Consider the following 27489-nt stretch of genomic DNA (forward strand, 5'->3'; position numbering starts at 1 on the left):
CTGTGAATAAGAATTCTCCTAAAATCTGATTTGCATCTCCTTCTGAGTTTAACCTCTCCTTGCACAATTTAGAAAAGCCCTAGTTGGCCGGGCGCGGTGGCTCACACCTGTAATCCCAGCACTTTGGGAGGCTGAGGCGGGCAGATCACGAGGTCAAAAGATGGAGACCATCCTGGCCAACATGGTGAAACCCTGTCTCTCCTAAAAATACAAAAATTAGCTGGGCGTGGTGGCTCATGCCTGTAATTCCAGCTACTTGGGAGGCTGAGGGAGGAGAATCACTTGAAGACAGAGATTGCAGTGAGCCACGATCGCACCACTGCCCTCCAGCCTGGCGACAGAGCGAGACTCCATCTCGAGAAAAGGAAAGAAAAGCCCTAGTAGCTCCTCAGTGTCAGCTCTAAAATCCCAGCCACCCTACTTCCCATGTAAATACATTTCCCACCCCTCACTCTCCTGTTTGCTGCTTGGGTAACTGCCCATCTAGCAGCTTCAGTGGAGCTTCATCTTCACACAAAGATAATCACTTCCCATTTTCCTGCTTTAGTTTCTCTCTGCTTCAGGGCCATCAAAAGGAAAGAAAGAAAGAAAAAGCTACAAACATGAGTCAAGGCTGTATATAGCAGCTCTGGATCCTATCCCAGTTGGGTTGACTACTCTGGGCTCAGTGTCTCTTGGTAAGCAGTGATTCTCACTTGGCAAAATAAAGGTGGAAAACTAAGAAGCATAGTTTCCTTGATAAGCCCAATGCTCTCTGGATAGTCCTGAACTCATTATATCCTCTATTGGTAAATTTCCATTTTGTAAGCCCCTAGTAATAAAAACAATAGAAACCAGTGTCATTTTCCACTGTGATGGGAATAGGGGATGGGGCAAAACTATAACCACAAATCAAAACAATGGCACAGAAAAGCAAGAACGGAGGGAGTCTCTCAATTCTAATTTACCAAAGAACCACTCAGCAATGATTCTCTGATTTTTCTCTGTATTTTTTACATGGGGGGAAAAACACATCTTCCCACTGGGTTCCCTCTCACTACTCATTGCTATTTGCCATATAAATGTATTGCTGAAAATAATAGCAATGCAATCAACGTCCTTCTTCTTTCTTTCCCCGTCCCAGCTGACTCACAGCTAAAGTGAGTGGCCTGATATGGAAAGGCTGAATCACATGAGAGTAGTGTAGGAAGGACTCAGGAAAATGGATCACCATAACTGAAACTCAGAAAGCTCTGATGGCAAACATTTCAGACACTGTGGAACTGAGACAGGTAACCCCAAAGCCTCTCCAGCCAGGTGACATGTCAGCCTGTTGCTGGATCTAACTTCTGGCTCTAGCTTCAGTTGGCCTTTGCTGATGCTATAGAAAAAAACTATTTTCATTAGCACAGGAAATCTGTATCAGGCCTTTTCTTTTCTGCCACTTTTTTTCTCCAAAATTCTTCTGATTATTTTTAAGGAAACAAAGGCAGGCACACAGCACAATAAGTTGTATAAAACTAGGTTAGGCCAGGCGTGGTGGCTCACACCTGTAATCCCAGCACTTTGGAAGGCCAAGCCAGGCAGATTACCTGAGGTCAGGAGTTTGAGACCAGCCTGGCCAACATGGTGAAACACCATCTCTACTAAAAATAAAAAAAAATTAGCTGGGCATAGTGGCAGGTGCCTGTAATCCCAGCTACTTGGGAGGCTGATGCAGGAGAATTGCTTGTACCTAGTAGGCAGAGGTTGCAGTAAGCCAAGATTGCACCAATGCACTCTAGCGAGGGCAACAAAAGCAAAACTCCATCTCAAAACAACAACAACAACAACAACAAAAACCTAGGTCAAAATGAGCACAAACTAGACACCAAATCTCATAAAATTAGCTGCTCAGAGAGGGTTGGAAGCCTGCCAATAATTGTGTCTGTCTTGGCTGCACAGTCATCGGAATGGGCTTTGGGATCAGAGGACCATCCTCAGTGGCATTGTGCCTCAGGAAGGTGCTTGATGGCTCTCAGAAGCTCAGCCTCAGTGCCTGAACAGGGTCTGATGACAGCAAGCACTGTCTGCCTGCTTTACATCTCATGCATGCTTTGTTTTTCTGACCAGATTTTCCATCACTTTTCCAGACTTTCTTGAACAAAGACTGACTCTGCCTTCTCTCCTGAGAGTCAAAGCCATGTGAGTCCCCATAGCCACAGCCACAAGCAACATGCAGACCCTCAGCCATCAATTGCTCTATGTACAGGGGGTTCCATGAAGCAGAATAGCAGATGATGGACACCTGCCTGGGCACTTGGGTCTTGGGGTAGAAGTGATTATTTTTGAACTCTTAAGTGACAGGTACCCATTAGCATCTAATTTAATTCTCACAACGGGCAAGTTTGTCTTATTCCCACTTTCCAGATGAAGACTAGAGCCTCAGAGAGTAAAATTAATTTGCCCAAGGTCACATACGTCTAGGAAGCATGGAGTCAAGTTCAACCTCCCCTGACCATCTGACTCCAAAATCCAGGCTCTCTCCACGGCCCCACTGGCTTCCTCTAAAAAGAACACAACACATTCATTTCTCTCTTTTACAATAACCCATTTTTAAAGCTGTTCTGGGAGCCTGGGCAAGGCAGGTCCTTAGAGAGCAGGGAGCAATGAAAGAAACCTAATATTGGAGAACAGGGGAGCACAGTGGTAAGAACAGGATGAGCAGAAAGATGGACTGCGGGACAGCCCAGCTGGCCACAGGCTTACTAGGGCTCATCACATCCCCTTTGCTATGGGTCAGCCCTGCCAATGCCTCAGGCTGAGGCTGTGGCCAGAAGGACCAGTAGGTTTTGCTGCAACCACTGGAGGGAAATGAGTTCTAGACAGCAATAAATTAAATGAAATCTAGACACATATACACAGTTTGCATCTATGCCAGATAAAAAATAAAAACAAAGTGACCCTTGATGGCAGGTTATTTTTGAGAGGTTCAGAGCCAGCCCCCTGTTTCTCTTTTCTGCAGTCCTAAGGAACTTTGAAGAAATAGGAGCATTCTCAGGCAGAGGGAATCAAAATCCCCCAAGGGTTTGGGGCACAGTGGCTCATGCCTGTAATCCTAGCACTTTGGGGGGCCGAAGTGAGAAGATCACTTGAGGCCCGGAGTTTGGACAACATAGTGAGACCCTGTCTCTACAAAAAAAAAAAAAAAAAAAAATCTTAAGGCCTCCAGAGATAACAGGTGGAGAGAAAACTCCACTCCCATGGAATGAAGAAGATGAATGAGTCTCAGAGGACTTTTCTGGTCCAGATTTGGAACTCAAGAGTATAGTCTGGGCAGCTGCCATGTGTAGGGCCAGGGGTCAGCAGCATTCTCTGCTTGAGCCAGCGATTTGCAATGGCATGTCAAGGCCTCAGGGAGGGCTTTTCAGCATTCCTAGGGACATGCCTCCCTGTGGAGGGCCACTGCACTGCCTTGAGAGGTGTCACTGGCAGAACTGTGCTGCACAGGGGAACAAGGTGGCAGTGGAAAACAAAATGTGTGCCATAGGCTACCTTTGAGGCAGACCTTCTTTCCAACAGGCTAAAATGCTAAAAGTGGGCTTGCTCAGGGGTTGGAAATTCAATCGTCCACCAAAACCCTTCCAAAACTTGGCCTTTCTATTCCCAGAATCAATGAGTGCAGTTGGCAAAGCCATTCTTTCTCCAGTCCGCATTACATGCACAAGTAGAATCCTGCCATTAAGACAACTCTGAGGCTGAACTGAAGCCCTTCTTCCTCCTTCCATCTACACATACCCTAAACCTTTTCAGTGCTCCATGAAAGTCCCACTTCTGCCATCATTCTCCTTGCAATATTTATGCCTCTTTTAAAAAATTGTCCTCATTTTGCACTCAATTTTCCTTGCACTGTGCTTTAGTTTTTTCTAGTCGTGCACATCTTGTCTCTCAAATTTACATTATGCTTATATACTGAATAAACAAAGTATGTCAGAAAAAGTTAGTGGAACTAATCTCTAGGGATAGCCATTTCCATTTCTTCTTATAAAGCTCTCCAGTCTTTTTGGAGTCTCTTTGACTCCAGAGTTTTTGCATGCTTGTACAAACACTCTTCTTTTGAACATAGCCCAAATTTCTCTGTCTGTTAAGCAGTAGTGGAAAAGGCCAATGTATCCGGAAGAAGCTCTGTGACAAACAAAACTTAGTCCACATAAAGTGGTACGATGTAGTCTTATTCTAGACCAAACTTGTCCAACCCGAGGCCTGAGGGCCACATGTGGCCCAGGACAGCTTTGGTTGCAGCCCAACACAAATTCGTAAACTTTCTTAAAACATTATAAAGTGTTTTTGCTTTTTTTTTTTTTTTTTTTTTTTTTTAGCTTATCAGCTATCATTAGAGTTAGTGCATTTTATGTGTGGCCCAAGACAATTCTCCTTCTTCCAATGGGGCTAGGGGAGCCAAAAGATTGGACACCCCTGCTCTATACCCATGCTCTCACCCCTGCCTAATCTTTCTGACTTGTATTAGCTTTTACCTTATGCTTCACCACATATTTGCCCACGGACTATGACACTGTCTTTCCATGTGAAAGTTGACTGTTCATTCTGCTGACACGTTCGTTTCTGACCATGGCTACACCTTTTACTATATTTCTGCAGAAGCTTGTCTTTGACCTCTGCCACTGTTTCTCTGGCCTCTGAATGCTGACTCATTCCCTGGGCAACCCCAGTTTCAATTCTGATAGCTCTCTGACATTTTGTCACGCTACAAAGTTGAGATGGGACCCCTCTCAGGTTAGCATGTTGTAATTTTATCTAGTCAGTTCAAAACTCATGAACACTGGGCTGGGCGCGGTGGTTCATGCCTGTAATCCCTGCACTTTGGGAGGCCAAGGCGGGCAGATCACTTGAGTTCAAGGGTTCAAGACCAGCCTGGCCAACATAGTAAAACTCCACCTCTGCTAAAAATGCAAAAATTAGCTGGACGTCATGGCGGATGCCTGTAATCCCAGCTACTTGGGAGGCTGAGGCAGGAAAATCACTTGAGCCTGGGAAGTGGAGGTTGTAGTGAGCCGAGATCGCATCACTGCACTCCATCCTGGGCGACAGAGCAAGACTATGTCTCAAAACAAAAACAAAACCAAAAACAAAAAACTCATAAACATTAGACTTATAAAATTTCATGCCTGCAGTTAGACACTTTGCCTCTACAGTCTTTTCAACCACCATTTTCTCTCTATGTTACGCTTAACACCTACCTACAACATTTAGTTTACTGACTCAGAATACCTGCAGAAAATCTGACCTAGATAATTTTCTCTTATACAAAAGTAGAACAATTACACATTCTCTGGGCTCTGCTAGACAAAGACCCGACTTCTTGTCATGAAAGCCCCTTGCCATGCCCTTTTGAGGAAGCCCGGAAAGTTTTTGGTTTGCTGCCAGGGTGTGTAGAGTTGTATTATTGCTTTTCCAGACTAGGTGTGAGAATGCATCTTCCCATAGTGGGGGAAAACATTAGCAGATGATGGTAAGTTTACCAGAAATATTCCTTTTTTTTTTTCTTTGAGACGGAATCTCATTCTGCCACCCAGGCTGGAGTGCAGTGGCACCATCTCAGCTCATTGCAACCTCTGCCTCCTAGGTTCAGCGATTCTCCTGTGCCAGCCTCCTGGGTAGCTGGAATTATATGCGTGCGCCGCAACACCCAGCTAATTTTTTTTTTTTTTTTTTTTGTATTTCTAGTAGAGACGGGGTTTCACCATGTTAACCAGGCTGGTCTCAAACTCCTGACCTCAAGTGATCCGCCCTCTTCAGCCTTCCAAAGTGTTGGTATTACAGGCGTGAGCCACCACACCTGGCCAGTTTACCTAAAATATTCTTATCCTTTAGGTATGTTACATGGAAAGTGGGGTTTTGTTGGCTAATATATGGAAACCTCTCACATATAATATTTCTATAGAAAATGGCTTTCGGCAGGGCACGGTGGCTCACACCTTGTAATCCCAGCACTTTGGGAGCCTGAGGCGGGTGGATCACAAGGTCGGGAGATCGAGACCATCCTGGCTAACACAGTGAAACCCCGTCTCTACTAAAAATACAAAAAAAATTAGCCGGGCATGGTGGCAGGCGCCGGTAGTCCCAGCTACTCGGGAGGCTGAGGCAGGAGAATGGCGTGAACCCAGGAGGCGGAGCTTGCAGTGAGCCAAGATCGCGTCACTGCACTCCAGCCTGGGTGACAGAGTGAGGAGACTCCGTCTCAAAAAAAAAAGAAGAAACAGAAAATGGCTTTCAAGTTCCACATTGATAAGTAACTTTTAAGACAAAATCTGAGCAAAAATTAAGGCAAGCATGGAATCCAAATTCTTCCCAGAGGTCTTTCCCATTAAGTATAACATTAAAACAGCAACAAGATTAAACCCATTTAATTCCCTCCTCTGAATATACATATGAATTGATATGAATATGTTTATGTAGTAGAGATCAAACTGTATTTCAACATACCTGTTGTCTTCCTCCAGATTTATCCTGGATAATAGTCCTAGCAACAGCACCAGTAAACACACAAGATCTGAAAAATGAACTGACGACATTGCAAAGGCCGATGGCTATTAAATCCTGTAAAGAAATGGCAGATGCTTTAGGCCCCCCTCTTTGTTGAAGAATGCTGATTTTATTTTGAGTTGAAGGCATATGGTTTATTTTTTTATATGACGATAGGGTTGTTTGCGTCACTTGAAATAACAGATTGAAATATTATTAGAAGACTAGGCGAGGTGGCTCACGCCTATAAGCTCAGCACTTTGGGAGGCTGAGGCTGGTGGATCACCTGAGGTTGGGAGTTCGAGACCAGCCTGACCAACATGGAGAAACCCCATCTCTACTAAAAATAGAAAATTTGCCAGGCGTAGTAGTGCATGCCTGTAATCCCAGCTACTCAGGAGGCTGAGGCAGAAGAATCGCTTGAACCTGAGAGGTGGAGGTTGTGGTGAGCCGAGATTGTACTACTGCACTCCAGCCTGGGCAACAAGAGTGAAACTCTGTCTCAAAAAATAAAAATGAAAATAAAAATAAAAATAAATTAGAAAGAACGAAAGGATGGCACATCTGATTTTTCTGATTAAACTGAATCGTCATTTTAGCTAGTCATCACAAGGAAAGTGCTTTTTCAAGGTGAGAAAATGAGACTCTGGCATTTTTATTCTCTTTCAAGTGATGACCAGGACTTAGGATGACAGGGAGAAGCATAATGCTATTCTCCCTGCCTTATGCACTAACCTAAAAGTCAAATTTGGCTGGGTGCAGTGCATCACACCTGTAATCCCAGCACTTTGGGAGGCCGAGGCAGGCAGATCATGAGGTCAGGAGTTCGAGACCAGCCTGGCCAACATGGTGAACCCTCATCTCTACTAAAAATACAAAAATTAGCTGGGCATGGTGGTGAGCGCCCGTAATCCCTGCTACTTGGGTGGCTGAGGCAGGAGAATTGCTTGAACCTGGGAGGTGGAGATTGCAGTGAGCCAAGATCACGCCATTGCACTCCAGCCTGGGCAACAAAAGCAAAAAAAAAAAAAAAAAAAAAAAAAAGGGGTCATATTGGAATACCCATTGCTTCCATATTTCCCTCTTGAGTTCTAGGGAAAGGGCCAAATTCAGAGTAGTTGAAGATTTTCCCTAAAAGACAAAAACTATTTCTGGGAGGCCAACTGTATGATATTAGCAGCCCTCGCTTTTTTGTTGTTGTTGTTGTTGTTGTTGTTGAGATGGAGTCTCGCTCTGTCGCCCAGGCTGGAGTGCAGTGGTGTGATCTCGGCTCACTGCAAGCTCCGCCTCCTGGGTTCACGCCATTCTCCTGCCTCAGCCTCCCGAGTAGCTGGGACTACAGGCACCTGCCACCCCGCCCGGTTAATTTTTTAATTTTTAATTTTATTTTTATTTTGTAGTAGAGACTAGGTTTCACCGTGTTAGCCAGGATGGTCTCAATCTCCTGACCTTGTGATCTGCCCACCTTGGCCTCCCAAAGCGCTGGGATTACAGGCGTGAGCCACTGCGCCTGGCCCAACCCTGGCTTTTTATAGGATGTTCTGCAGCATTTCTTATTGCACCTCAGTACGTGGTTGGAGGACTTGGTAGAAAGCAAGCTAAAATTAAGAAAGGTGAAACTCTCCTAGCTTAACAACATGATGCCATAATTTTCTGGACTCTCTGTACCATATCTGTTCTAGGGCAATAACACTCAGGTTAATTCAAGTGGTCTCAAAGTTAAGTATCCCTCACCTCTCAAAAATCCTTTATGATTACTGTCCAAACCATGGTCCAAGTGGCTCTTCAGTTAAAAAAGACTCCAGCCTTCATGTTGGCAGGAGGCTTTGATTAAAGAACAAAGAGTTAAGGATCAGAGAAAGTAATAGTCCTCTCACCTGGTTGGAATTGACACTGTAGTTGTGAAGACTGGCAATCTTCTTGCCCAGAAATATGAGCAGAAAGGAGCTCACCAAAGATAAGGAGATGGCTTGTAAAATTATCTTGGGAAGAACGCTGAAATCTGGTGTTACAGGAAACAGGAAGCTGGAATAGAATAGTGGAATTATTTCTGGATAGGAGGAATCCTTTCTTGGTATCTCCGCCACTCTATTCTAATATTGGGCCATCCTGATTCTTTTTTTTTTTTTTTAATGACAATAGGGACAAGTGGAGTGATTGAGGCAGCAGCCTGCCAAAACTGCCAGCAAACCAAGCCACATTATGAAAGCCATTGAGAGAACATGCTGTTATGTCTTGTAGTTCAATGTGTCTGCCAGGTAGCAATGACAATAAACAGAACAGGCAAAACCTTAACGATTCATGAAAAATGGTTTATTGATACTGTTTGAGACCATATCAATAGGTGAATAGGTGGATATTTAAGGAAGACATAATGCCTATTTTATAGAATCTCTTCCAGAAGTTGAATATGAGGCAATACTTTCCAAGTCTTCCTATAATGTCAACATATGGCTGGGTACAGTGGCTCACGCCTGCAATCCCAGCACTTTGGGAGGCCGAGGTGGATGGACGACTTGAGGTCAGGAGTTCGAGACCAGCCTGACCAACATGGTGAAACCCTGTCTCTACTGAAAATACAAAAAATTAGCCGGATATGGTGGTGTGCACCTGTAATGCCAGCTACTCTGGAGGCTGAGGCACAAGAATCTCTTGCACCCGGGAGGCGGAGGTTGCAATGAGCAGAGATCGCACCACTGCACTCCAGCCTGGGTGATAGAGTGAGACTCAGTCTCAAAAAAAAAAAAAAAAAGTCAATATACTCTGACACCAAAACCAGACACAGATAACACAAGAGAAACAAAACAAACAAACAAACAAACAAAAAACCCGAAAAACAAAACAAAACTCTGGCCAATATCCTTCATAAACATAAATGCAAAAATTCTTATCATTTTAGCAAGTCAATATGTAAAAGGATAATACACTATGATCAAGTGGGTTTTATTCCAGAATGAAGCATTAGTTTAACAGTCAGAAATCAAGCACAATATTAACAGACTATAGAAGGAAAAAGAAATCTTGATGATTTAGAGGGAGTAGTGTTTTTCCATAGATCCATACTGGCGTAATTCTTTAAGTCAAATCTGGAAGCACAAATATGCTTCCTTTTTTATTTCTCTAGATTACTTTCTAAGTCAGAAAAAATATCTAAGTGTTTTAGATAAGGTTTGCTATTTGAAATGCTTATTCGTTCTTTTGATTATCTTTAATCATTTCATCAAAGACAAATATGTATGCCTCAACAGTTGATTTCCTTTTGATAAATTATATAAAAATCCAAATTCAATATAATGAATCATGTAAATAACTCTTGGGAAAATTATTTTAAAAGAAATTTTGTGATATATATTTCCACAAAGCAAATAATCCCTTATCTAATTAAAATTCCTTATTAGTTCTTACATTTTACATTTTATTTTTGAGTAGAAAGAATTAAGTTTTAGCACCTCGAAGAGCTAAATGTCATTTTCTTCACCATCCAACTATGTCTTCTTCTTCTTTTCTTCTTCAACTTCTTTTTTTTTTGTATTGAGACCAGGTCTTGCTGTATTACCCAGGCTGGAGCGCAGTGGCGTGATCATGGCTCACTGCAGCCTCAACCTTCCTCAATAAATCCTCCCACCTCAGCCTTCCAAGTAGCTAGGATTTCAGATGCATGCCACCACACCTGGCTAATCTTTTTTTTTTTTTTTTTTTTTTTTTTTTTTGGAGAAACAGAATCCCACCATGTTGCCCAGGTTGGTCTTGAAATCCTGAGCTCAAGTGATTCGCCTGCCTCAGCCTCCCACAGTGCCGGGATTACAGGCATGAGCCACTGCGTCTGGCCCTACTGTCTATTTTAATTCCTTGTTTATAATTTATAACTTACAAGTTCCTTTGCATTTTCCCAGTAATTAGCTAAGTAGAAGCATAACTGAATGCTTAGAGGTAGTTATTTAAGTTATTATCAAATTCCACCTTTTTGTCTTTTTAAAAAGCTAGGTTAAGAATGTGGCTGTCCTAAAGAGGTACACAGTAAATGTAATTTACTACCCCAATCTATATTAGTAAAGCTTGAATATTTAGTATGATAACAACGTAAAATACTGTTTTTCCTTTCTGTTCTCTGTAACATTCAATTCTTGTTAGCAAATGAGGTTCAAAGGGAACATGGACACAGCAGGAGCTAACTCAAATTGTCCAATCTTACTATTCTCTAGCAACCCTGGATAAATACATAATAAAAGAGAAAGCTCAAAGCAACACTTAAAATTCGACTTTTGAAATGCTCACTTGTCCATCTGTACCTTTGAATTTTATGATAAGAGATAAGTGAAACTTGGCTGTGTGGGTTTTTTCTTTTTTCTTTTTTACTTTTTGAGATAGTCTCCATCTATTGCTCAGGCTGGATCCTGGCTTGATCCTGGCTTACTGCAACCTCCAACTCCCTGGTTCAAGTGATTTTCTTGCCTTAGCCTCCCAAGTAGCTGTGATTACAGGTACACACTGCTATGCCCAGCTAGTTTTTGTATTTTTAGTAGAGATGGGGTTTCACCATGTTGGCCAGGCTGGTCTCGAACTCCTGACCTCATGATCTGCCTGCCTCGGCCTCCCAAAGTGCTGGAATTACAGGCATGAGTCTCTGTGCCCAGCCTGGCTGTGTGGTTTTGAAGTCATTGATAATAGAAGCATATTGTGTAAGTATAACAGAGTGGTTATAATTATAGACTTTGGAATTAAGGAGAAATATGTTCAAATGGTAGCTCTGCCACGGAGGAGCAATGTGCTAAGTAATTTAAACATGGGAAGCCTTAGTTTCCTTAGCTTAAAAAAGAAGACAATATCTACCTCAAAGCATTACTGTGGGGAGCAAATGAAATAATACAAATATGTAAAGTGTCAATCCCACTGTCGTTCTTGTTATTATTTTCTTTTTCCTGAGGACGGAGACCGTGTCTTGCTTATCTTTGTATTGCCTAGTACCTAGGTGGTGTCTGCCCACATTTTTTAATTGACTGGAATTTCAAGTTGATTCAGCCATCATCAGATTTCATTGAGAACTGAGTAGGATATGAGACTAGTTCAAACTGGTTGTGTCAAAATAGCCTACATTTGCCCAGGTGTGGTGACTCACGCCTGTAATCCCAGCACTTTGGGAGGTGGAGGTAGGAGGATCACCTGATCCAGGAGTTCGAGATCAGCCTGGCAAACATGGTAAAACCCTGTCTCTACAAAAAATACAAACATTAGCCAGGCATGGTGGCAGGCACCTGTAATTCCAGCTACTCAGGAGGCTGAGCAGGAGAATCACTTGAATCTGGGAGGCAGAGGTTGCAGTGAGCTGAGATGGTGCCATTGCACTGCAGCCTGGGCGACAGAGCAAGACTGGTCTCAAAAAGAAAAAAAAAAAAAGCCTACATTTTGTGATCCTGGAGTTTAGCAAGTAGGCTTCACTCTTTACAGGATTCCTTATTATACAACGTGAGGAAATGGGCAATGCTCTTCAAAAGTCTCCCTGTGAGTCAAGAAACTGCAGTATATTGCCTTTCTTAGCTAATGTGATTCATCTGATTAAGGGTAAAAAAAAAAATAATTTCCTAACAGAAGCAAGAGCCGCGCCTCATAGTCACTGGTAAGAATTATAATGCAAATTGATTGTGAGTCCTTAAGAACTCCATATGCCAGGCTATTTGAAGATCACTTTCTACCCAGAGTAAGAAAATAGTTGCTCAAGGGCACCAGTTCTGGCCGGGCACCGTGGCTCGCCTGAAATCCCAGCACTATAGGAGGCCGAGGCAGGAGGATTGTTTGAGCCCAGGATTTTGAGACCAACCTAAGCAACATTCAAAATGCTGTCTCTACTAAAAATGCAAAAAATTAGCGGGGCGTGGCAGTGCACGCCTGTGGTCCCAGCTACTCAGAGAGCTGAGGTGGGAGGATCACTGGAGCCTGCGAATTCAAGGCTGCAGTGAGCCGTGATTGCGCCACTGCACTCCAGCCTAGGCAACAGAATGAGACCCGGTGTCAAAAATAAATACATAAATAAAAGTAGGGCATCAATTTAGTCTAAGTTTGTGAAGGCAGAAGGAACGTTCATCTTCTGAACACAGAGCCACAGGAGAGAGGCTAGAAAAACCGAGGCATCTCTTGTCCGCTCCTTGAGAATTAATCAGAGAGGTATGGTAGTTCAGAAGGCCTATCATGTGCTATTAAAAAAACACATGAGATTCTCCGGTATTCAGTGCATATAACAGTCTTCCTGGATAAGAGGACTGGCTCAACTATAAGAGAGACAGAGGCTGACCAGAGAAGACCCAACGAGTTGTCCCTAGCCCTTCTCCTTTCATGAACCTCTGTGTTCTAAAATGAATTTTGCTTTAGCCAGAGACTGCTAGTAGAAAATATCAATCAGGCTGTGTGGTCAGAGGCTAAGAGAGGGTATCAGAAAGAGAAATGCAATCTTGAAGAGTGGAATTACTGACCTATAAGGAATCATGTCAATAAGCGTCTGGCTGGTTTCTGTGGCCATGGTTATCTTGTTTGCAATCACAGTGAAGCCAATAATCTGTAGGGGGTAAAAAAAAAAGGGGGGGTGGCATATGATTACCTAAATATAGTGCATCGCTTCCAGTAGCAGAGTTGCCCATAGCCTCTGGCAGGACAGAAAATGAAACAGGCAGCAGTCCCTATGCATGCAAGTCGGAGAGAGAGGCGTGGCTAGTTCAGCGGAGCAAGGCAGGCATTAGAGATCTTTCCTGAAGCTTTTGGTTCTCTAAGCTCCTTTCGGCATTGTAGCCAGAGTGCGAAACAACTTGGTCTGTGACACGTGATGGAAACAAATGGATGCCATGAACTTCTGTAGCCCCACCAACTTTATTTATTTTTTCTTGTTTTAATATTTAATATCTTTGAATCTCAATGGCTTTCAGTGAGATTGATCCACTTAAATACAGAATGACTTGGAAAATACCTGTCTCTTTGCTCCTCTTTAAATAAAGAGATGTGTATTTCAGAGTGTATCAGGAAGTGGGGAATCTCCCCACCAACTTTAAACATCTAGATTAATATAAACCTGTTTTCGGATAATGGCTGTATCAAGTTTTCAGTTTCAAAAGTTTTTAGTTCCAGGTACATTGTAATAATACAGATATGCCTTTCAGGGGCTTGTTGAGGTATATGAAGAGAGAAACATGATTAACCCTTAATAATGTGGAGCAACATTTAATTGCACAAAGAAAAAGTTCTGTAGCAAAGCAAGTACCTGCTTTCCGCCCGCTTTCATTTACTTCTAAAAATGGCAATTCTCCCTTTAGTCCCTGACTTTTAATTAGAGGGAAAAGAGACAACCTAGCAGCTGTTATAGCTTATAAAGACTCTGCATTGATGTGGATTAAACCGGAGACAAGACACCTCCATTCCTAGGTTTTAAAATAGCAGTTATACAGTTGCTTTATCCCATTCTTCCTACTAACACGTACGTCTTTCCCCAGCATCTACTGCAGGAGTTCAACCAGACGCTGAACAGTACAGCAGCTGGCTAACCTGTGATACTGACGAATACCCCTAGGAAGTCTACAGATTAGAATGGAAGGAAGAATCTGGATTACAGCTTGGATCAGAGAAGAAGAGTCTTGGTTTCCATATAGTTAAGAGGCAAGAAGTATGGCAAGTATGGCAAGGAACTCTTATTTCCAGTATAAAGGTAATATTTGCTCACAGAGAAAAATGAAGTAAATATGAAACATAGAAAAACAGAAATAACTCATCCAAAGACAACTATTGTTACTTTTTTTGTGTTTGCTATACAGCTTAAATAGACATAAATTATGAACATATAGTGTGTATAATTTCTTATAGCCAAGGGTCCCTTGAATTACCAGTATAGTCTACCTGGATCTCAGTTGTTGTGTTGAAAATTTTCCTAAATATTGAGTCTGCTCTTTTTTTTTTTTTTTTTTTTTTTTTTTTGAGACGGAGTTTTGCTCTTGTTGCCCAGGCTGGAATGCAGTAGTGCAATCTCAGCTCACTGCAACCTTTGCCTCCTGGGTTCAAGCGATTCTCATGCCTCAGCTTCCTAAGTAGCTGGGATTACAGGCATGTGCCACAACACCTGGCTGATTTTTTTAGTAGAGATGGGATTTCACCAGGTTGGCCAGGCTGGTCTTGAATTCCTGACCTCAGGTGATCCTCCTACTTTGGGCTCCCAAAGTGCTGAGATTACATGTGTGAGCCATCGCACCCAGCTGAGTCTGCTCTTAAGGACAGATTGATAGATGTGTGCAGTTTCCTCCAGCACATCTAAACATTAGTAGTTTCTTCGTGGGTGCTGTGAGAGGCATTTTAGACCCTAGACCATGGGTGCCTCCATCCTCCCTGTCTCATTTTCCTCACCGCTAGGGGTAACAGGGAGGTCTTTTTCTAGTTCTAACCTGCATCTCTAATCCCTGCTATGTGGCAGAAACTGTGTCCCCATCACTTGACTTGACATGTGTATAGGTAGTGTATTGCAGGCTTCAATAGCCTGTGAGCACAAAGTAGGTCACAAAAAAGGTTAATGCCTAAATTGCAATTATTCTAAGCCTTCACCTATTTTATTGCTGGACCTCTGTTTCCTCCCCTACCTTACCTCGTGGGGCATTGTAATTACTTATAGCATTCTCCAAAGGAATATATCCTCCCTCCCACCCTCCCTCCCTCCCTCTCTTCCTTCCTTCCTTCCTTTTCTTCTTTTCGTTTCTTTTTCTTCTTTTTTCTTTTTTCTTCTTCTCCTCCTTCTTCTTTCTTCCTTCTTCTTTTATTTTTTAGACAGAGTCTTGCTCTGCTGACCAGGCTGGAGTGCAGTGGTGCAATCTCAGCTCACTGCAACCTCTGCCTCCTGGGTTCAAGCAATTCTCCTGCCTCAGCCTCCTGAGTAGCTAGGACTACAGGCGTGCGCCACTATGCCCAACTAATTTTTTGTATTTTTAGTAGAGATGGGGGTTTCACCATGTTGGCTAGGCTGTTCTTAAACTCCAGACCTCAAGCAATCCACCCGCCTCCACCTCCCAAAGTGCTGGGATTACAGGCGTGAGCCACTGAGCCTGGCCCCCAGAGCAATATCTTGACTGTGGCTCACAAACCAATCTGTCAGCCATAGACAAACCACAACATTCTTTGCACTCTCACTTCTCTCTTTTCCTTATAACTCTGGTTCATGTTGATTGCTTTCAAGGCTGTGTAAACCAAAAACAAAATTCTAAGGCCCCCAATCATCGGAATGGACCCCACCTCTTAGCCAAGGGAATTCCAAAGTTAACCTGAAAAAACTAGTTCAGGCCATGATTGAAGCAGGGGTCAGACATACCTGATTACATCCCTCCTCCCTTTTGGAATTCAGGAAAAGTCAACCAGCATTAACCTCAAAACAGACCCTTAAGTCTGATAAGAAACATTTACAACCCATTCTCTTTGAAGCCTGCTACTTGCAGGCTGCATCTGCATGACACAACTTTGGTCTCCACAACCCCTTACTGTAACCCAGACATTCATCTCTATTGATAATAACTCTTTCTATCAATTACCAATCAGAAGAATTTTAAATCTGCCTATGATATGGAAGCCCCCACTCCTTCAAGTTGTCCCACCCTTCCAGATCAAACCAGTGTAAATCTTACAGGTATTGATGGATATATTGTGTCTCCCTAATGTGAGCTTGGCTCACTGCAAGCTCTGCCTCTCGAGTTCACGCCATTCTCCTGCGTCAGCTGTACCCTGACCACCTTGGGCACATGTTGTCAGGACCTCCCTCCAGAGGCTGTGTCACAGGGGCTTCCTTAACGTTGGCAAAATCAACTTTCTAAATTGATTGAGACCTGTGTCAGATACATCTGGGTTTACAGGCTGCTTGAAGGAACATCACTATGATCCTTGGTGCTGATGTCGCTTAAGAGAGGGCTGAGCGTGGTGGCTCATGCCTGTAATCCCAGCACTTTGGGAGGCCGAGGTGGGTGGATCACGAGGTCAGGAGATCGAGACCATCCTGGCCAACATGGTGTATCAAGAATATGATACATTGTTACTAACTGTAGTTACTATGTTGTACAACAGATCTCTTGAAATTATTCCTCTTATCAAACTGAAATTTTGTATCCTTTGGCCAACATCTCCCCAAACCACTCTCCTGCAACTCTAGCCCCTGGTAACCACCATTCTACTCTTCACTTCAATGAGTTCAACCTTTTTAGATTCCACATATAAATGAGATCATGCAGTATTTGTCTTTCTGTGCCTGGCTTATTTCACTTAACATGTCCTCTGGGTTCATCCACGTTGTCCCAAATGACAAGACTTCCTTCTTTTTATTTTTTATTTTATTTTAATTTTTTAAAACCAAATACCCAGTCTTTAAGGAGAAGGATTTCCTTTTTTCTAAAGGCTGAATAGTATTCCATCGTATATGTATACCACAATTTTTTAAAAATCATTTTTTGTTACATGTCTGTCAACTAATACCTGTATATACCACATGTATCCATTTATCTATTGATGAACACTTGGGCTGATTCCATATCTTGGGTGTTTTAAATAGTGCTGCAGCGAACATGAGAGTGCAGGTATCTACTCAACATACTGATTTCATTTCCTTTAGATACATACCCAATAGTGGGATTGCTGGATCTGCCTTCAGGGTTTTGAAAAATCTTTTGAAAAACAAGCCTTTCAGCTTCTGGCCATTATGAATTAATAGCTTTTCACATGTTCAAAGGGAAAATAATATGCACCTCTACAAGAAGTAGGCAACAGGCCGGGCGCGGTGGCTCAAGCCTGTAATCCCAGCACTTTGGGAGGCCGAGATGGGCGGATCACGAGGTCAGGAGATCGAGACCATCCTGGCTAACACGGTGAAACCCCGTCTCTACTAAGAAATACAAAAAATAGCCGGGCGAGGTGGCAGCGCCTGTAGTCCCAGCTACTCGGGAGGCTGAGGCCGGAGAATGGCGTGAACCCGGGAGGCGGAGCTTGCAGTGAGCTGAGATCCGGCCACTGCACTCCAGCCTGGGCTACAGAGCGAGACTCCGTCTCAAAAAAAAAAAAAAAAAAAAAAAAGAAGTAGGCAACAGTCATAGGAAAGTTTAGTCTAAAGTCTCAAGACAGTATTTTTCAACCTTAAAGAGGATAGACCTGGATTAGTTAGTGTAAGATGGGTTATGCTGTGGCAACATACAAGTCATGAGATTGTAGCATTTTAACACATCGAAGTTATTTTTTTGCCCACTCAAAGTCCGTGGTGTGTTGGTGTCTCTCAGGCAGCTTCTTTGCAAACAATGCCCCGGGGATTTGAGCTAATTTCACCTGGGGATTCCATTTTCTTTTCTTTTCTTTTCTTTTCTTTTCTTTTTTTTTTTTTTTTTGAGACAGAGTCTTGCTCTGTTGCCTAGGCTGGAGTGCAGTGGCGTGATCTTGGCTCACTGCAAGCTCTGCCTCTTGAGTTCACACCATTCTCCTGCATCAGCCTCCCGAGTAGCTGGGACTACAGGTGTCCGCCACCATGCCCAGCTAATTTTTTTGTATTTTTAGTAGAGACCGGTTTCACCATGTTAGCCAGGATGGTCTCGATCTCCTGACCTCATGATCCGCCCGTCTCAGCCTCCCAAAGTGCTGGGATTACAGGCGTGAGCCACTGCTCCCAGTCTCCATTTTCTTAACATACTGCTCCTGTCATCATCACAGCAGGGGAGGAAAGAAGAGGGAATTTGCACCTATTCACCTCTTCTTTGGCTGAAGTCACTGGGTCCTCCTAATTGCAAGAGAGACTGGGAGGTGCAGGGGGCATACGATTACTTGGTTAACTTGAAGCATCTTTGCCACAGACCACCTCTTAAAAAAGAAATAATTCTTTTTTTTTTTTTTTTTTTTTTTTTTTTAAGATGGAGTCTCCCTCTGTCGCCCAGGCTTGAGTGCAGTGGCGTGATCTCGGCTCACTGCGACCTCTGCCTCCCAGGTTAAGTGATTCTCCTATCTCAGCCTCTGGAGTAGCTGGAATTATAGGCACACACCACCATATCCGGCTACTTTTTGTATTTTTAGTAGAGACAAGGTTTCACCATGTTGGCCAGGCTGGTCTTGAACTCCTGACCTCAGCGGGTCGGCCCACCTCAGCCTCCCAAAGTGCTGGGATTATAGGCATGAGCCACCATGCCAGGCCCCGAATTCAGCAATCTTAAAATGAAAAATGCTGACTTAGAAAATCTGAGCTTTATTGATGAAAATATCTTTATCATGGTAAAATGTTAATTATAACTGTAACATATAAATTTTACCAGCAGATTTTAGAAAAGAAACAAGAGGCCAGGTGCGTTGGCTCATGCCTGTAATCCTGGCATTTTGGGACGCTGAGGCGGGCAGCTCACTTGAGGTCAGGAGTTCGAGACCAGTCTGGCCAACATGGTGAAACCCCTATCTCTACTAAAAATATAAAAATCAGCTGGGCATGGTGGTGGGTGCCTGTAATCCCAGCTACTCAGGAGGCTGAGGAAGGAGAATCGCTTGAATCTGGGAGGCGGAGGTTGCAGTGGGCCGAGATCACGCCACTGCACTCCAGCCTGGGTGACAGAGCGAGATTCTGTCTCAAAAAAAAAAAAAAAAAGAAAAGATACAAGAAACATTATTATTAGACAGCGAGCCCTAGCTCTGCTACTTACTAATGACATAGATTAGAAAAAACATTTAACATCTCATTTGCCTCAATTTCTTTGTTATATATATTTATTTTTATGAAGGTATAATTTAGATACAATAAAGTGCAAAGCTTTTAGATATAAAGTTCTATTTTTTTTTTTTTTTTGAGATGGAGTCTCACTCTGTCGCCCAAGCTGGAGTGCAGTGGCACGATCTCGGCTCACTGCAACCTCTGCCTCCCAGGTTCACGCCATTCTCCTGCCTCAGCCTCCCGAGGAGCTGGGACTACAGGCGTCCACCACCTCGCCCGGCTAAGTTTTTGTATTTTTAGTAGAGATGGGGTTTCACCATGTTGGCCAGGATGGTCTCGATCTCCTGACCTTGTGATCCACCCACTTCGGCCTCCCAAAGTGCTGGGATTACAGGCGTGAGCCACCGCGCCCGGCCAGTTCTATGTGTTTTGAGGAATTTATATGCCAGGTAACTGCCACCCTAATTAACACCTAATTAACACATGAAACATTTCCATCACCCTGATAAATTAGTTTTCTACCACTTACTATTTAATTTTTCCACGTGGGCAGCCACTAATCTTTTTGTCATGACAGATTAGTTTTTCCTGCTCTAGGAATTCATGTAATGGAATTATACAGTATGTAGCCTTTTGTGTCTTTTTTCTTTCATGCTACATAATGTTTTTGAAATCCATCCATGTTGTACACACAACGTGTGTGTGTTTATCTCCAGTTTGTTCCTTATTGCTGAAAAGTACTCTCTTGTAGGAAATCATTACACACATTACAATATGTTACATTTTGTGTCTAGTATCTCTCTCTACTTTGTAGAGGTGAACAGTCAAAACAATTAGAATTGAAGCATGGAGAATAAAATCAGGATTCCAAAAATGGGATAGAAGCAGAAGCAGTATATTCTAGGATCTTGGCAGTAGCCAAAATGAACTGTTTTGTGGACAACAAAGTCATCTGTAGGGACCTTAACATTGGGGCATAAGGTGAGTCGCAACCAGGGTGCCCAGTGATCTATATAAACTAGGGCTACAAGATAGGCATCATTAGGAGATTTGACTGGTATGTCTGTATTTCTTGGGAAGGACTGGTCTTGACTCTATCCTCAGCTAATTGCTGTTGTTGAGATTGTGTTTGCTGAATAAGCTTGCATTTTGCTTGCTTGAGTTTTGTTCTTTTTTTTTTTTTTTTGAGATGGAGTCTCGCTCTTTCGCCTAGGCTGGAGTGCAGTGGTGCTATCTCAGCTCACTGCAAGCTCCGCCTCCTGGGTTCATGCCATTCTCCTGCCTCAGCCTCCCGACTAACTGGGATTACAGGCACGTGCCACCTCAACTGGCTAATTTTGTATTTTTAGTAGAGACAGGGTTTCTCCATGTTGGTCAGGCTGGTCTCGAACTCCCGACCTCAGGTTATTCGCCTGCCTTGGCCTCCTAAAGTGCTGGGATTACAGGCGTGAGCCACCGCACCCAGCCTCTGCTCTGTGGTTCTTGAGCCAAACCTGTACTGTTGGATACATGTCCATTTTTGAGGCCATTTCTTTCTGAAGGCTGGGGTTCGGGTATGGGTTCTTATTGAACAAGATGTTCAGATCTTCCAGTTGTTTCTCCGTGAACATCGTATCTTTCCTTTGTGAATGCATCTGGTTCTAGCCATAGGAAAGGGCTGTTCATTTCCTCCTTGGTTCTTTGGCCCTTTGTCTGTTATCGTTTAAACATGAGATTGCTTGTGCCTCAATTCTTGGATTTCATTTTATTTTAATTTTTTTAGGAAGGTCCTCTGAGTCTGACATCTTCTAATCTAGATGTGCTCCTATGTTCAAGTCCAGGGATGAGCTGCCTCAATTTCCTTATTGTAGCATAGTGAGAAGGAATGGAGGTTGAATAACAGTATGATTTCAACTACATTAAAATAAAAATAAAACATTTATGTAGAAAAAGATGGAAATTCACCAACATTGAGGCTAGGCCTGTCATATGTTTGTCTGAGAGAAGAAAGGAGTGAATAACTGAAAATACTAAAATATCATTAGTAGTTGACTTTGGACGGTGCAACTATAGGAATTTCTTTTCCTCTACCACTTTTTTAAACTTCCTTATGTTTTTCAAACTTAGAATGAGCCTGTATTTCTTTCACAAGGGGAAAAAAACCTTATCTTTGAAATATTATGAGAATGAGGCAATAGATAAAAGTACTTGGAAATAAGCATTTTGTGAGGCAGATCTATTGTGCTATTGTGACTATAGTTAATAATGTGTACTTGGAATTGCTAAGAGAGTAGATCTTAAATGCTCTCACAACAAAAATAATAACCGCTGCTAGGGGTGCAAGGTGAAAAAAATTAAAAATGATAATTAGGCCAGGCGTGGTGGCTCACACCTGTAATCCCAGCACTTTGGGAGGCCGAGGCGGGTGGATTACCTGAGGTCAGGAGTTTGAGACCGGCCTGGTCAACATGGTGAAACCCTATCTCTACTAAAAAAATACAAAAATTAGCTTGCCATTGTGGCACACACCTGTAATTCCAGCTACTCAGGAGGCTGAGGCAAGAGAATTGCTTGAACCTGGGAGGCAGAGGTTGCAGTGAGCCAAGATTGCACCACTGCACTCCATTCTGGGCAACAGAGCAAGACTCTGTCAAAAAAAAAAAAAAACAAAACTTGATTTAACTTTTCATAATGTGTATCTACATCAAAATATCACATCATAAACTATAGATTCAATTTTTATTTGTCAACTATAGTATCAAAATATTTTAGAAAAAGAAAATAAGCATGTTTTCACAAATATAAGCATATATCGAAAACTAAATGTATTCAGCTTTTACACAATTCAACTCAACTTTTTAAAAAATATTAAAATTATGTAAACTATGAATTTGGGACGTCAAAAACACCTACCAGAAATAATTCCATGGGAAACTCAATGGGATACTGATTGAAAGAAATTCTGATACATTTGTTGATTCGCAGAGCAACAACAACTGTTAGAAATAGTAGAATGCTGGTGGAATTAGCTTTTGGGAGAGCTACACAGTAATTAATTATGTCCTGAAAGAAAATAAAATTACAGAGGCTTAGAAAGGGATATAGTAATTGCCTAAGTCTAGAAATGGACACTGTAGATTAACTCAAAAAGAAGTCCCCAAGTAGAGTTTCTGGATACAAAGGTCTCTATGGGCATTACTAGAATAGTGAGGGCAAGCATGGTGGGGGTGACCATTTATGTAAAAAGAGGGACAGTAATGTTCAATAAGGACAAGGAGAGAATACACTGTATGTTTTAGTATAATGAACAGGCCCTAGAAGTTCTGTTTATAAGCCAATAGTTCTTAGTTTTCCCAAATAATATACTGTAGCTTAGCTCCTACCCTATTCTTACATTCAGGAACTACTTAGTATTGTATATCCTTCAGATGTTTTAGGAGACATGTCTGTTATAAGGTAGGTAATGAAAAGAACTGTGATATATACAATATCTTAAAGGTCAAATTTTAATGTATATCATGATAGTTTAAAAGGCTGACTGAAATGGTTAGTCAACTGAAAGCATGGTCTGGCATCTGCAATTAATCAAGACCCTAATTCTCCAATAAAGGAAAATATTTCTAGTACCCTCTTGACTAAGCTGCTATTGGCTGTGTCTCCTTTCAGAACGGGCAGGAGTCTCCCCACTGAGGTCCACCTCTCTTTGGAGGCAAGAGGAGTGGCATTTGTAACTCTCGATAAGAGTTGAAATTACTCACATAGAAGAAGGAGATGGGACCGGCATGGAAACTAATCATAATCCCGAAGATGCAAGTCAGCTGGGACAGCATGATATGCAGTGCCACAGCAGCCAGGTAAGCACTCACTGCAGACTCCGGAAGGTAAGTGGCAATGAAGCCCAAACCCAATACGCCCATTATTAGCTGCAGAGAAGAGAAAACCAGAGTGGGGCAGAATGTCTTCAATCCAGCAATGGCACCAATGGCGCTCTCCAGGAAAAGAAGAGTTTCCAATAGAAAAGTTAAGATAGGCCCCTTTGGTAACTCTTATAACTCTCTTTCCCTAATGAACAGAAGTTGATAACATGGGTCCTTGTATGTTGATCAGAGCCTCCTGACAAGTGCTAGCCCACACTAGTACTTCCTTTCCTCCTTTGTGAGCAGTCAGCTCACTTAAGTTCTTGCCCTGGAATCTACTGCTCTCTAGGTTGACTTGGGGAAAACAGGGACAAGGTGATCAGAACAAACCTTTGCCTATTTATTCATTTATGAGACAGGATCTCACTCTATTGCTCAGGCTGGAGTGCAATCATAGCTCACTCTAACCTCAAACTCCTGGGCACAAGGGATCCTCTGCTTCAGCTTCCCAAGTAGCTGGGACTACAGACGCACACAGCACTGAGCTAAGTTTTTTTTTTTTTTTTTTTTTTTTTTTCGTAGAGGTGGGGAGTCTTGCTATGTTACCTAGGCTGGTGTCGAACTCCTGACCTCAAGTGATTCTCCTGTTTTGGCCTCTCAAAACCCTGGAATTACAGGCATGAAAGCACTGTGCCTGGCCTGCCTTTGCCTTTTTAAACCTCTTTCATTAGAAGCTTTGATAGCCCTTTTCAGGAGATGTTAACATTCCTCTGAGGAATGTAGCTTTTCACAAAGGAGAAGATAATTCCAAAACAGTGGGATCAAGCTCAAACTTCTTGGCCTTTGACTCTTATCTTTACTGAGAATGATTAAATTGAATTTATTTGTTTTCAGGATTATGCATATCCTGAAGAAAAATAAAAAAAGGTATTTTACATGTCAATATACATATATATAATTTATATTATAGCCAGGCGTGGTGGCTCATGCCTGTAATCCCAGCACTTTGGGAGGCTGAAGCAAGTGGATCACGAGGTCAGGAAATCGAGACCATCCTGGCCAACATGGTGAAACACCGTCTCTACTAAAAATACAAAAATTGGCTGGGCGCGGTGGTGTGCGCCTGTAGTCCCAGCTGTTGGGGATGCTGAGGCAGATGTGAGCCACCATGCCCAGCCCTCTTCCTTTTTTAGATGAAAAAAGCTGAGGCTTGAAGGAGGAGAGAAAGCATGTATGAGGCCGCTTGACAATTAAAAGGCTGCTTGTGTATTTTGTCTTATCCCACAAGATTAAACTTTTTAACCACAGGAAACTATATATTGTTTTTTAAATTTTTGGCCTGTTAAAGTACCAAATTCATTTCTCTGTGCCAACTAAGTATAACTTATTGATGCTTACTATGTGACAGGCTCTAGGCTAAATACTTTGCATGCGTTTTTTTCACTTAATCCTCCTAAGAACCCTGCAAAACAAATATTATTCCTGCTTTACACATGAGGAAACTGAGGCCCACCAAGGTAAAATAATTTACCAAAGTTCACACAGCTCATAGTGTCAGGGCTGGAGTCTGCCCACGTTGATAGCCTGCCTTTGTAGGTACCCAATAAATCTTTACCTAATGAAAGACAGTCCCAGGGGAGATCAGTGAAAATCAACTAGAGAGTGGGTTAGTTGAGAAAAAAGAGAAATAAGCCTGGAAGATGTAACTTGAGTTCAGTGGATGAACTTTTGGTGATAGACTCTCAGAGGAAATTAAAGACAGTGTCAAAATAAATTTTGAGATTTTAATGAGTCATTCATATTATTGTCCTTTAGCTGTGGTCCTTGTCAATGCAGAAAAAGGATTCCAGATCTGACTCTAAAGCTTACTAACCCAAAGATAATGTGTGAGCCTGTGAGGCTATTATTATTATTATTATTATTATTATTATTATTTTGGAGACAGGGTCTCACTGTGTCACCTAGGCTGGAGTGCAGTGGTATGATCACAGCTTACTGCAGCCTCAACCTCCTGGGCTCAAGTGATCCTCCCACCTCAACCTCCTGAGTAACTAGGACTACAGGCACATGCTACCATGCCCAGCTAGATGAGGCTATTCTTGTTGATAGAATATAAAGCAATTTTTGGCCAGGTACAGTGGCTCATGCCTGTAATCCCAACAGTTTGGGAGGCCGAGGTGGGTGGATCACCTGAGGTCAGGAGTTCAAGACCAGCCTGGCTAACATGGTGAAACCCCTTCTCTACTAAAAATACAAAAATTTGCTGGGTGTGGTGGCATGCACCTATAATCCCAGCTACTCGGGAGGCTGAGGCAGGAGAATCACTTGAACCTGGGAGGTGGAGGTTGCAGTGAGCCACCATTGTCCCATTGCACTCCAGCCTGAGCAACAAGAGCAAAACTCCATCTAAAAAAAAAAAAAAAAAAGAATATGAAGCAATTTTTTAAAAGGTAAGATCAGGAGTGGAACTCTGGACTAACAGTCCCCAACCCCCCGGGGCCACGGACCGGTACTGGTACTGGTTTGTGGCCTGTTAGGAACTGGGTGCTGCACAGCAGGAGGTGAGCAGCGGGCAAGCAAGCATCACTGCCTGAGCTCTCTGCCTTCTGTCAGATTAGCCACAGCATTAGATTCTCAGGGAAGCATGAACCCTATTGTGAACTGCATATGCAAGGGATCTAGGTTGCGTGCTCCTTATGAGAACCAAATGCCTGGTCATCTGAGGTGAAGCAGTTTTATCCCAAAACCACCACCCTCCCTGGCCCTGACCTGCCATTTGTGGAAAAATTGTCTTCCAGGAAACTGGTCCCTGGTTGCAAAAAGGTTGGGGACCACTGCTCTGGACCATTGTCCCTTACACCCTTTGTCTTAGAGGAGAAAGGACTGAAGAGAATGTTCAATATCTCATCCTAAATCAGTGGTAGATGATTTCTGAAGAGAGAGAAGTTTATCACTAAGGAGACACCCTATTCACACAGCCTCCGATTTTTCAAAAAATCAATCACTGCAGTTCCAGGTATATCACAATGGATCACAGGAGCAGTATAAGGAAGGGGTCTGTTTATAGCCCCTTTATTCAGTTCCTTTTAAGGGATTTGAAGACTCAGATCCTACCTGAATAATCCCAGTCAGAAAAGTTGTGGTTGCCACCACACTCAAGGATTTATTATAGCCCATAAGGTAGGAGGGGGCAGAAAACTCATCCTTGAGGAACGATCCCATGACCAGGTGACCATTGTTGAATGGGCTGATTTTCAGAACATTGATCAGCAGAGCACTCACCAGGAAGAAGGAACCTATGGAAGAAGATGTTAGGCGGAAGGTGAAGTTTCAAGTCCAGGTAAACTGATATTGACAAAAGCAAGGTATAGTTGAATTCTGGCTTGTCCTTCATCTGAATAACTTTTCTCATTTCAAAGTGGCCATTGAGAAGTAAGAAAGATTGAGAAAGAGAACTGTGGCTCCACATATTGTGACCAACTCATGGAATTTAGATGGTGGTGGTGTAGGTATTTAGTCTCTTTGTATTATGGGCATGTTGAGTGGAATAGAGAAGTTGACTGAAATGGGTGTCGGCTCAGCTACTGTGTCTGCTCTTAGAGAAGGTTAAAAGTGAGATGGCAGCGAAAATACTAGAAAACAAAGCAACCGCCAGGTGTGGTGGCTCACACCTGTAATCCCAGCATTTTGGGAGGCTGAGGCAGGTGGATCACCTGAGGTCAAGAGTTTGAGACCAGCCTGACCAACATGGAGAAACCCCATCTCTACTAAAAATACAAAACGAGCTGGGCGTAGTGGCACATGCCTGTAATCCCAGCTGCTCAGGAGGCTGAGGCAGGAGAATCACTTAAACCTGGGAGGCGGAGATTGCAGTGAGCCGAGATGGCATGATTTGCACTCCAGCCTGGGCGACAACAGCAAAACTCCATCTCAAAAAAAAAAAAAAAAAAAAAAAAAAAAAAGAAAGAAAAAGAAAAAAGAAAACGAAGCAATCAGTAACAATAGGAAGAAAAATAATACTGACACTGAGGTAAATTAAACTTATTTCAAACATTATTTTGTTTAGTCCTCATATTGTCATACCACATATGAGAGCAAAGGTACACCTTAACTTTAAATTTACCCAACATAAATAAATTTCTAACAACCCTTATTATAAGTATTTGGAAATGATTGTGAGGTTCCTCAGAAACTTGGAAATATAGGAATAAAGTTGTTTTCTTGGTGTTCAAATGTAAAATCAACACATAATGGATTGAATAAAGACATGAACTATTCTTTATTTTTATTATTTTATTTTGAGATGGAGTTTCACTCTTGTTGCCCAGGCTGGAGTGCAATGGCGTGATCTTGGCTCACTGCAACCTCCGCCTCCCGGGTTCAGGCAATTCTCCTGTCTCAGTCTCCCAGGTAGCGGGGATTACAGGCACCTGCCACCACGCCTAGCTAATTTTTTGTATTTTTAGTAGAGACAGGGTTTCA

At 42.6% G+C, this 27489-nt stretch overlaps 1 protein-coding gene and 1 long non-coding RNA gene across 7 annotated transcripts in view; one reads left to right on the forward strand and one right to left on the reverse strand.

Annotated features, from left to right (window-relative positions):
- The window catches only part of LOC126952837 (uncharacterized), an 88412-nt gene that overhangs the window by 47136 nt on the left and 13787 nt on the right, over positions 1-27489 (forward strand). Inside the window, exons 2-3 of the long non-coding RNA XR_007725033.1 lie at positions 13974-14185; positions 22817-23004. This is a non-coding gene — a long non-coding RNA (uncharacterized LOC126952837). The remainder of the gene's footprint in view (positions 1-13973; positions 14186-22816; positions 23005-27489) is intronic.
- SLC26A8 (solute carrier family 26 member 8) overlaps positions 1-27489 on the reverse strand; it is a 79871-nt gene that overhangs the window by 25644 nt on the left and 26738 nt on the right. For all 6 annotated transcript variants that reach the window (XM_050787577.1, XM_050787578.1, XM_050787579.1 and 3 more), the window contains 6 exons: positions 26122-26303; positions 22909-23073; positions 22064-22213; positions 12966-13048; positions 8379-8526; positions 6463-6576 (listed from right to left, as the gene is read on the reverse strand). In XM_050787577.1, coding sequence (XP_050643534.1) covers positions 6463-6576; positions 8379-8526; positions 12966-13048; positions 22064-22213; positions 22909-23073; positions 26122-26303 — 842 coding nt within the window. The remainder of the gene's footprint in view (positions 1-6462; positions 6577-8378; positions 8527-12965; positions 13049-22063; positions 22214-22908; positions 23074-26121; positions 26304-27489) is intronic.

The sequence above is a fragment of the Macaca thibetana genome, chromosome 4, assembly GCF_024542745.1.
Source record: "Macaca thibetana thibetana isolate TM-01 chromosome 4, ASM2454274v1, whole genome shotgun sequence".
Lineage (NCBI taxonomy): Eukaryota > Metazoa > Chordata > Mammalia > Primates > Cercopithecidae > Macaca > Macaca thibetana.